Source organism: Colius striatus, chromosome 6, assembly GCF_028858725.1.
Source record: "Colius striatus isolate bColStr4 chromosome 6, bColStr4.1.hap1, whole genome shotgun sequence".
Lineage (NCBI taxonomy): Eukaryota > Metazoa > Chordata > Aves > Coliiformes > Coliidae > Colius > Colius striatus.
Genome location: NC_084764.1, coordinates 40,050,270 through 40,062,081, shown reverse-complemented (window position 1 = coordinate 40,062,081; position 11,812 = coordinate 40,050,270). Strand labels below are relative to the sequence as shown.

Below are 11,812 nucleotides of genomic sequence, written 5' to 3'. Positions count from 1 at the left end.
CTGTTTCATATGTGGAAGTGAAATATGTTGTTGCATCTGGAAATGCTGGCCTGCCCAACTATATAATCACCACGCTGCTGCAAGCAAAATCTACTCTCAGAGGCAGGTCTATGCTATAGGCTCCTGCCTGCATAAGTGTGTAGATGAGAGCGGAGAGAGATGTGATACCTGACCCACATAGGTGTGCTAACGAAGCTTTACTAGCAGAACTCGTTTCGCTGTGGGGTAGGGAGGGTGATAGCTTCCCTGTGACGAACAACTACAGAACATCATTTTGCTGCTCTAAGAGTATCCACATGCTTTGCTGGTTTAATACAACAGGATTCCCATGTGCCAAGGTACAGTGTCCCTGATGTAGGCAGAGATTAGACCAGGGTGAGCTTTCTAAAGGGGCTCAGGAAGGGAAACTAGTGCCAGGCACAGGGCAAAGGAGAAGAAACGTAGAATCCTTTTTAAATAAGTAGAGCCTGAAATGCAACACACTGACAGAGCTGGGGAAAAGGAACTAAAATGAAGTAGGCACGCTGGGTGTAAATGCATGGGGTTTTTTAAGACAATGCCTTGCATCTAACACAGTGCCAAGACTGGAAATGTGAATTTCCTGAACATTTTTCCCCTTTTTTCTCTTGTTCCTCATATGTATCTATGGGAGTGGCTTGCAGTGGGGGAAGACAAAACTTATGATGCAGTCCCAAGACGCCACACCTCTTTCAGAGCTGTCACCCCTTGGCTGAGCCCCACGGTGCCCCAAACCTTCAAGGAGAACCTTTCAAATCAATGACAGGCAGCTCTCAAGAGAAAGGCTGCCCAGCCTGCAGGGCTCTACACGGGTGTCTCCCGAGAGATAAAAGGCAGGCTGCTGGGATATATTCATTCCTGTCTTTAAGATGGTATCACAAGGGATGAGCAGGACTGCAGCCTGTCTGCTAAGTCCTCTGTGCAAAACTTCAATCAGATGCTCTGGAGGCAGCTGGGCACGGGGCTGACTCACCCGGCCGGCTGGCTGGACGCAGCCTGTCCGAGCACGTCTCAGCATTCCAGCTCCTGAGTGGGTTGCCCTCAGACAGCTTTCTTGTCCTCAGCTCCCTCCCAGGGCTCTCACATGGCACATTATTTTAGCAACGTTTTCGGCTTTGTCTTTTTTTGGCTCGTCCTTCTCCCCTACAAAGTGAAAGTGGGGAATGGCAGGACACACACGAGCCATTGCTTTGTATCACTCCAGACCTGCTGTTAATGCACTTCAGGGTTTTAATTTGGGTGATTAAATTCTCCAGGATTAATGATACAGGTGTTCCTCTTTATGGAGTAATACCATCCACATAAACTCAATCAGCAAACGTAAGGAGCCATTAAAAGTTAACACCACAGTTACACAAGTGCTCCCAAGTTATAACCCCTCTGTAATCCTTCCTGTGGGCTTGGTCTTTCACACAGCCCTGGTTAAGAACAAGCAAAGTTCAGAAACCCAGGCCAGCTATTTTGACAGAAGGAGCTGGCTTTGCCTGTGAGTCAGGGCCGTACAAAGGATGAGAGACACTGAGCATGGAAGCAATGAAACTGCAGATTTTAGACAAGATTACTTTCCTGGCTTTGCCAAATCAGTTTGAAATGTGCAACTCTACTCCTCAGAACTGCACATACAGACCAAACACACCTATTTGCAAATGACGAGCAGCATTTCCCCCTCTGACATTGCTTCATCTCTTTAAGAAACTGGGGAGGGGCAAATTGTAGACCCACTAAAGTCAGTGGGAAGTTTCCATAGCAGGATCAGAGTTCACTCTGCAGCATGTACAGTACACTGAAAATCAACTTGAAGGTATTTTTTGGTTTATAAACTCAGTGAATGAATACAAGGCACCTAGCTCTGAGCCCTGCAAGTTTTCTGCCTCTTGTATTTCAGAGGGTTGTTCACATATTTGAAAGGGTACTTTGGGCCTCAAGACTTGAAATCTTTTCCCAATCATGTAAGTCAGCAGCAGTTTTTCATCCTTTACATATCCCACACACAGTCTAGGTGTGTCCATACTGAAAAATAGACCTTTTCTAGGGAAAAAAAAATCCCTAAACAGTTACTCCAGTGTTAACCTGTTCATGTCCTCAGCACCTGGGCTATTTTAACCACCTGGAGGGGTACTTCACTCCTGTGGTCTCAGTTACTCCCTGCCCACCCCACTGCTGGAGCAGGCACAGAGCAGCAGTGGCGGAGGCAGGGGAAAAGACCAGACACCAAACAAACTCTCTGCTGTGCCTGTTGAGCTCCAGCAGCTCTGCAATACACTTAAACAGACGTTTGGGGAAAACAACAACAAAAAAAATGTGTTTAATGACTGGGAAGCAATGCTGAGGAATGCACACTGAGGGCTGAAAAGTAAAGGAAACTATGTGGCAATGAGAATTACCAGTCAGTTAATAGAAAAGAAAATAGTTAACCTGCATTTACAATGGACATGGGTGCTACCTAATCCTTACTGACATTCCATAGTAGTGGGGTTTCGGGTTAGCAAGAGGGTATCTGACAAAGCATTACACTTTGCAGCAATGACTTTTCACTTACAGATAACCCACTGCTATTCATAAATGTACTTACCAAATAGTCCCTAGGAAAAAAAGAAACATCTAAAGTCACGAAATCTTTTCATTCTCAGGGGTCCTACATATGTTAGAGCCTGGAAATTGAGAGGCTGATTGCCAGGAAAGTGTTGCACATGTAAACACCAAAAGCACGCACCCTGAGCACAGCACTGAGGCACTAGCAGGTGCTGAAGCTGCTGTAACTGAGTTCTCAGCTCTCACTGTGATAGCACTGACATTTATCTATGAACCATTCCATAAACTCAAAGGGGTTTGGAATCACCTTGTGACAACATCTGATCAAACAGCTTTTTAGGAGCCTTGCATTGCCCTGTGGTGACTGTAACCCCCTTCTACTGCCAGAGAAGCCCACACTCAGTGCCCTGGTAAACCAGCCATGAGAAATCATATAATCATAGAATGGTAGGGGTTGGAAGGGACCTTTAGGGATCATCTAGTCCAACCCCCCTGCAGAAGCATGTCCCACCTAGATCAGGTTGCACAGGAACATAATCCGGTGCAATAAACTGGACTGTTACATCCCTACTGATTATTAAATACTAAACAACTTTCTTTTTGTCTGCCTTCTCACACAAAATTTGGGAGGAGAGATTCACACACAGATATATATATATAAAACACACATCACTTAGAAGCTTAAGGGATCAGAGTCCTGAAAGTTGTCTGCAGCACAGAGGGAGAAGCAGCCAGGCAGTGCCTGCCTTATTTCCCCGTGCAGCAACACTCCCGCTTCCTAAGCAGCAACCAAACACAAACACCACAGTTGTTTCCCTTCAGCTGCCCACTGCCCTGCGCTTTTTTTCCCTTAAAGGACAAGCCAGTCTAAAATGTGCATGTCATCAGACTCCTCCAGTAGAGCTCATTAATTGGCAGCTCCTCAGACTGAACACTGCAGGCTTTTTTTTTTTAAGCTTTCTGAAACAAATGAAGAGCTCTGGAGACAGTTTGTAGTAAAGCCAGGCAAGTTTAACCACTACAAATTTTGCCTGTTGTGTCAAGTGCAGCATCCCAGCTCCTTATTCAGCACTCCCAGCTCCCGGGGTGTCCTTGGCAGCTGTATTTTGATCATCTCAAGAGAGAGGGAGAAAAAAACCCCCACCCAAGGCATTCAGAGAAGTATTGAAAGCTCAGCTTGTATCCTAGCAGCCTCAGAGTAACTCAGCAGTTTATGCAGCTGACCACACACAGGTCTCTATTTTATGGAGCCCAGGCGCCTGCCAGGCAGAGCTATTTTTGTTGTGTTCATTTCCCCACTGTTTTGTTTCAGCAACACGAACATAAGAAGCCAGCCCCACTGCTGCAGCGACCGGACTCCGCAGCCCAAGCCACAAGTTGCAAACAAACAATTCCTGCCTGCAAACACCACTCCCACCTCAAGGAAGCTTCTCCCCAAGTTGTGGCAGTGCCAGGGCCACGCTCACGTTTGTATCTGGGCTTGGAGGGGGTCTGTGACACCCACACACCCCGGGCTGGGCTGGCTCCCGGGGCCAGGCTGCCGCTCTGATCCCATATCAAGCCCGCAGCAGCTGCCTCACCCTTTGGCTGCCCAAACCACCTTTACCACCTCTCCAACCCAGGCAATCCACAGCACCCACCCCCCACAGCAGATCAGGATCACAGAGAGGTGCAGACACTGCCAGGAAAGTCTTATTTACCCCCCACCCACCCCTATCACAGAGAAGAAGAGGATAGGTTTATGCTTTAAATAAATTTTATTTATTACCAAAATTTCCAGCAGCCACATTTGGCAATATAGGGGTATTTGTTTTTTTCATCTTCCGTAAGTATTTTCATGCATAACTTGAAACTTGTCAACTGCAACAGTCGAGTGGTTACTTTAGAAGAGACAACATGAACAGAGATAAACATCCAGAGTACAAACAGCTGTATCTGAATTAACAAAACTTGTCTATTACTAACCTTATAAAGCAGGACGTGCCTTCCCTCTTATCAAAACCAAGCTGACAGATCTGCCTTTATACACACCCAACAGAATAAACTCTGTTATCGGCAAGGACGTTTTCCTTACAAAAAAAAACAAGTACAAAGCAAAGAATGGAGTGACTGTCCATAAACCAGTCTCTACTGCAGTCCTCTTTAGTCTACTTCTTCGATGGTGGGGCCACCGGAGCCACCTGCCCCAGCCCCTCCAGCTCCCTGGTACAATTTTGTGACGATGGGGTTGCAGAGTTTCTCCAGCTCTTTCTGCTTGTGCTCGTACTCTTCCTTCTCAGCCATCTGGTTGCGATCGAGCCAAGAGACCACTTCCCGGCACTTGTCGAGCACTTTCTGCTTGTCCTGGTCACTGATCTTTCCCTTCAGTTTCTCATCCTCCACTGTCTGCTTCATGTTGTACGTGTAGGACTCGAGGGAGTTCTTGGCTGACACCCGATCTCTGTTAGCTTCATCCTCCGCTTTGTACTTCTCTGCTTCTTGCACCATACGGTCAATGTCATCCTTGCTAAGGCGACCTTTGTCATTGGTGATAGTGATCTTGTTCTCCTTACCCGTGCTCTTGTCCACGGCGCTGACGTTCAGGATACCATTGGCATCGATGTCGAAAGTGACCTCGATCTGGGGGACTCCACGGGGTGCTGGGGGGATGCCCGTTAGATCGAATTTACCCAGCAAGTTGTTGTCCTTCGTCATGGCCCTCTCACCCTCATACACCTGGACCAGGACACTGCTCTGGTTGTCTGAGTAGGTAGTGAAGGTCTGAGTTTGCTTGGTGGGAATGGTGGTGTTACGCTTGATGAGAGCTGTCATCACTCCACCGGCCGTCTCGATGCCCAGGGACAGAGGGGTGACATCCAACAGCAACAGATCCTGCACGTTCTCGGACTTGTCTCCCATGAGAATAGCCGCTTGCACGGCGGCACCGTAGGCAACGGCCTCATCAGGGTTGATGCTCTTGTTGAGCTCTTTGCCATTGAAGAAGTCCTGTAGTAGCTTTTGGATCTTGGGGATACGGGTAGAGCCACCCACCAGCACGATCTCCTGGATTTGGCCCTTGTCTAGCTTGGCATCGCGCAGAGCCTTCTCCACCGGCTCCAAGGTGCCACGGAAGAGGTCAGCATTGAGCTCCTCAAAGCGGGCACGAGTAATGGAGGTGTAGAAGTCAATGCCCTCGTAGAGGGAGTCGATCTCAATGCTGGCTTGCGTGGAGGAGCTGAGAGTGCGCTTCGCCCTCTCACAAGCCGTGCGCAGCCGCCTCACCGCTCGCTTGTTGCCAGCAATGTCACGCTTGTGCTTGCGCTTGAATTCTTCCACAAAATGGTTCACCATGCGGTTGTCAAAGTCCTCCCCACCCAGGTGGGTGTCTCCAGCTGTGGACTTCACCTCAAAGATACCATCCTCAATGGTAAGGATAGAAACATCAAAAGTGCCCCCTCCCAGGTCAAAGATGAGCACGTTCTTCTCTCCTGCCCGGGTACCTTTCTTGTCCAAGCCATAGGCTATGGCTGCTGCCGTGGGCTCGTTGATAATACGCATCACGTTAAGGCCAGTGATGGTGCCAGCATCTTTGGTGGCCTGGCGCTGGGAGTCATTGAAGTAAGCAGGCACGGTGATGACAGCATTCTGCACCTTGCGCCCCAGATAAGCCTCAGCGATCTCCTTCATCTTGGTAAGCACCATGGAGCTGATCTCTTCTGGGAAGAAGGTCTTCATCTCCCCCTTGTACTCCACCTGCACCTTGGGCTTGCCACTCTCATTCACCACACGGAAGGGCCAGTGCTTCATGTCGGACTGCACCGTGGGGTCGTCGTACTTGCGGCCGATGAGACGCTTCGCATCGAAGATGGTGTTGGTGGGGTTCATGGCCACCTGGTTCTTGGCAGCATCGCCGATGAGCCGCTCCGTATCCGTGAAGGCCACATAGCTGGGCGTGGTGCGGTTGCCCTGGTCGTTGGCGATGATCTCCACTTTGCCATGCTGGAAAACACCCACGCAGGAGTACGTGGTGCCCAGGTCGATGCCGATCGCCGGCCCTTTACCAGACATGGTGACAGGTTTCTCTGCTAGCTGGAGGTCGCGTGTCCCGCCGCCCGCTCCCGCTGCCGTCCGCGGTGCGATGTGCCCTCCCGGCGCTGCCGCCGCCCGCTTTATAGCCGCCTTGGCCGCCTTCTGGAACCTGCCAGAACGCCGGTGGCCAATCCAGGCGGCCGCCCGCCGCCACTGGGCCAATCGCCTCCGCGATCCGCCGAAGAGCTCCCGCCCCCTAGCCCGCGGCCAATCGGAACCGCGGCTCCCAGCCGCCAGCCCAACCCTCCCCGCTGTACCGCGGCCAGACCGCGCTTCTTCCGGCTTTTTCTCGAGCCGCCTCGGCTCGCAGCGTGCGTCACCGCCCTTCGACCAATCGCCGCTCGCGCTCCGCATGCGCCCCGCCCCCGCCCCAACTCGACCAGAAAGTTCCAGCGGCCGTTAGACGCAAGGGCGGGGATTGACAGCGGCGTCATCCAATGGGCGTGGGGCAGGCGGGCGGGGGGCGGGGCTGGGGCCGCCGAGCCGGGCCGGGCCGGGCCGGGCTGGGTGGTCGCGCTTTGCTGCCCGCCTCCCCCCCCCCCCCCCCGCCCGGCCACGGCCGCACTTAGCCCGCGAGCGGCGGGGCTCGGGGCCGCGCTCGCCTCGCCGTGTCTCTAATTGCCGAGAGGGAGCTCGGTCCGAGGCTGCGTGTCGGGTCCCGGCCGGGCGGCGGCCGCCGGGGAATTTACCCTTATTTGGTCGCGAGGCGGCAGGAGTTCAGCCCTCGCAGCCCTTCCCCCCCCCGCCACACACACCGCTCCCCGCACAGACACGCACACCCCGCGCTGCCTTCAGCCTCCCTGCGGGTGCAGCGGCTCCCGCCCCCTCCCGCCGCGCCGGCCGCCGGCCGGGGCTGAGGCGCCGCCGACCCGAGGGAACTTGTGCGCGGCGCGAGTGGGTTCGCGGCCTCGCTCCGCGGCGGAGGCGACGAGGCAGGTTTTAGCCTTATTTTGGCAGAAGTTGGCAGGCGGACAGCCCTCCTCGGCGGCGGCCGGGGCGGCTTCCCACTGAACCGCCCGAGCCCCTGGTCTCTGCTGCCGAGGTGGCGGGTGGCGTGTGCCGGAGCCAGGAGGCAGGGGATGGCGCCTGGCTTTCCCCCTCCCCTCCCCCGAAAGGGGTTTGGGGAGCTCTGTCGCTGCGTGTTTCTGCGTGGGGAACCATTCTTGAAATGCCTCCAAATTTTTGTCTGTTGTGCTAATGTAAGATGTCGTCACGCCTACATTTAGCAAAAGCTATGAAGCTATTAACTCGTAGCTAGGAAAGTGCTTTGATGGCAATGCATTAAACATGAAAATCCGCTCTGGTTCCTCCAAATTATTCCTCCTTACTTTGAGACAAACATTTCAAAATACTCCAGTTCTAGTAAGCAAAATACCATGCTGAGATCTCTTTTTTCCCTCAGAGGCTGAGTAGCTCCTTTTGTACAGCTACTTTAAAAGTGTGGCTAAAAGTCTGCTTTACATGTACATGAGAAGGATTGAATACCCCGTGAGCTTAAATCACCTGTCGTTAATTTTGTTCCCAAGCCCTTCAGTGTTATGCTATAGCAACCCTCACAGAAAACACGGTACAGCTTTTCCCAGAGTGACCTGTGTTCATGCAGTTATTACAGATATCCCAGCTCCCTTTCAAAAACACCCTTCTTTCAATTAGTTTCTTTTTCAAAGCCTGTTCCAAGACAGGTGGATTCCATCTGTGTTCCATATGTGTGTGTAGTTTTGAGGTGGAAGAGCTTCAAGTTCTGATAGTAAACATTGTACATGCTTAAATAACAGTCAGTCTCCCACAGATCCTGGTCTTTTTTCACGTGGTTTCTGACCTTGGAGAAATCCAGATGAAGTCAATGGGCATTGGAAACTGTCAGCTCTCCCTGCTTCCAACAGGAGCTGCTCTGTATATACCGTATGCATATTTCTTTGATGGGAAGGGTGTCAGTTTCTCTTGTAGTTAGACCAGTGCCTGATTCATCACTCAACTATCTCTTCCTGTAATTCACTGCTACTTCATTCAGTTGGTTGGATCATATGGAGCAGGGAGAAATGCCAGAGCAATGCAAAGATAAACTCTGTTTCAGCTGAAAGGTTTATGTTACTATTTGTAGCCTTGTGAGGATTGTCCTTTAGGAGCAGTTATAATGCATGAGAACCCTGTTTTGATAGCTCCAAGTACAAACTCAGACCCCGTTATTTCAGAGTGAAGATTCCTGCCTCAAAAAGCTATGTACAGAAACAAGAGCTGGAGAGAACAAAGGGACTAAGAAATAACACAGCAGTGTTGATTAGCACTATAAGAACTCTTTGCAGCAGAATTACTGTCTCCTTTAAGCGTAGCTGTAGTCAAAAAGATTTTATCTGATTCAGAAGTGACATTTCATTAATCTGGCCCAAAGCTTTTAGCTATATGTTTTATCAGCCCAGGCACAAAATGTTTACGAGAGCTCCAGACAAAACTTGTTTGGGGTTTCCTTGGCCCAATAACTAGTGCAGCCCTGGTATGGTTACACTGATACCCAGATGCGCCGATAACCTGCTGAAGAGGTGTTTGCATTGCCTGGATTGCTGCTTACTCTAATAGTACTCCCTCAGTCCTATTTATTTCATCATTGCAGTTGTTGTTTTGCTATGGTAAATTTGGGAAAAAGGTCTTGGGGCAATGTATGAGCATACAGCTTTAATGGTACTGGCGAGAATGACACACTGGTGGCCGTTCTCAGGAAAAATCAGAAGGCCTGTACACTCAGGCTGCTAAATATTTCATTTAGCTTATTGCAGAAATGCTTCTTTTGCAATTGAGCACATGGGTGCCGTTTTCTTCTTGTACAACACCACACACGGGTAGGCCTGAGCTGCTTTTTAAGCTTTCACTCCTAATCAGAAGTTCACGTGATGTTCTTGCCGTCGTCTCTCATTAATTACTGATGTCCTTAGAGAAAGTCCAGTCTAACTAGAGGGATCACCCTCTGAAACCTCATTAGACTTATTCTCTTTTCTCAGCAGAGCTATTACCATCCTGCTTTTTGTCAGCAGTTCTCCAGGTCTCGCAGCACAATTTGTGAACCAACTCACTCATGCAGTCATCCTCTCATATGGGAAGAGCCACATGATTTTCTTTTTATGTTGCTCCATAAGCAGTCGTATTACAGGTGAGCCAAACAAACTGGTTCAGAAATTAAAGAGTGAGCTTTATGGTGAGAACCTCAGCACTAGCTTGATTTTCCCTTTAACAAAACACTCGCTGTTATTCCCTCATCCTGAATCTGTAAGCCGTGTTTTCACAGTAGCTTCCAGAACAGCAAGTGGGTGCCTCTGGAAGTAGCAGCCCTCTCTCTGATCCATTTGTTTATGTTTAGGATCAATAATGCACCCACATCTCCTATTTGGCAGCACTGTGTAATACGCTGTAGGCTATTCTCCATTACACCACACAGCCAGAAATGAAGATGATATTTAGATTTCTTTAGTGAAGCAAGAGCTCAGTATCTGGACCAGAACTGAGAACTCAACCTTTATCTGTAGATAAAAGGAAGATTTTTTTTTCTCCCCCAGGTATTTCGTAAGGCAATGCAGTATAAAAATAGGAATGAACACAAGTTACAGGTTTATCAGCCACTTGGATCATTAATATGATAAAGCTGAAATGCAATGGTCTGTTCAGGTTTGATCAGAAGGCCTTAAATTCCGGCATCCATTTGCCTCATGACCATTTCCCTCGTAAAACTATCCAGAAAATTGCATAAATCAAGTTGTGCTCGTAAGGATTAATGAATTGGTTTGTAATACAGCAATCCATTCTGAAAAGTCAAAGCAAGAGCTGTGCTAAGAACAAACAATACTTTGTCATAACACCTTTTCATCACTGGAATTCCTCATCTCGTTTATATTTGTGAATATATTTGTCTGGCAATTGGAATTCAGACAAGAACTACCAGTGTATGAAATGACAACATTTTCATCTAAGGTGCTGTGTTAAAGGTGCACTATGTAACTGGTGTTACTTTTGTTTTTATATGCCTCTACTTTTTGCACACGGATGCTCCCTGTTCATTTGAAAGGCAGCCACAACACGTGGTCTGTCTTAAATAAGTGTTCCTTTGTTTCTGTGAATAACAAAGTTTCTGCAAATCAGTGTGACATGTTCCCACCAAATGACACAAATGCACGATCAGGAATATGGAAACATTCAGAGCAGCAGAATATAGGGCAGGGTAATTTGGGATTGCCAAACCAGAAGCTTAAAAATCATGGAGTCAGATCTCGTAAAATTATAAGCCTAGTTTAAAATCACAAGCTTAAAGAACACACGTGGCTTTATTCACCTTCTGGCTTTTTCATCTTCAGCATATGTTCAGATTACACTTTTAGGATTTTCCATGTGATTTGCAGAGCTAATTTTTTTTCCCCCTAAATAAATAAAACAGCTGATTACACCATGTCACAGCTAAAAACAGGCTGCGTCAGGTTGATTAGGCTCAATAAAATCATGGAAGTTGTCAACACTGATTAAACTAATGCTTGATGTTTCAAGGAATAATTATTTTGTAATTAAGTGGGTTTATGGTGCATTTATTTACATAGCCTTCTGCCAGTTAGCTCAGACGTGATTAAAAGCTGAGGTTAGTATCACTGGTGCTAACTAGTTTAGCCTGGAGAAAAGAAGGCTCGGGGGAGACCTTCTCACTCTCTACAACTACCTGAAAGGAAGCTGCAGTGAGGTGGAGGTCGGTCTGTTCTCCCCGGTAATAAATGACAGGACAAGAGGAAACGGTCTCAAGTTGCACCAGGGGAGGTTCAGGCTGGATGTGAGGAGGAATGTCTTTGCTGACGGGGCTGTCAGGCATTGGAAGGGGCTGCCCAGGGAGGTGCTGGAGTCACCGTCCCTGGAGGGGTTTCAGAGCCGGGTGGATGTTGCACTGAGGGGAATGGTCCAGTGGTTGATAGGGCTGGGACAAAGGCTGGACTCGATGAGCTTAAAGGTCTCTTCCAGCTGAAACAAATCTATGATTCGATTCTAACTAGATAAACTGGGGTGCTGTGCATTTTAGGCATTCAGATCTTTACTTTCGTGCCTCCATTTCTTGCAGCCAGCGCCAGCTGTACTGATAGTGATAAAACAGGTAGTTCGCAAGTAATCACAGAAGCAGATCAGAAAATGACCTCAACAGGTCATTTAGTCTCATTTCCTGTCTAAATAAAGC

General features: G+C 48.9%; 1 protein-coding gene across 1 annotated transcript; it reads right to left on the bottom strand.

Moving 5' to 3' along the window:
- Nucleotides 1-4,288: 4,288 nt before the first annotated feature.
- On the bottom strand, nucleotides 4,289-6,730 carry HSPA2 (heat shock protein family A (Hsp70) member 2). The gene has a single exon (XM_010203788.2). It carries the CDS (start codon nucleotides 6,595-6,597, stop codon nucleotides 4,693-4,695), a length of 1,905 nt encoding a protein of 634 aa, XP_010202090.1. The 5' UTR covers nucleotides 6,598-6,730; the 3' UTR covers nucleotides 4,289-4,692.
- Nucleotides 6,731-11,812: the final 5,082 nt, after the last annotated feature.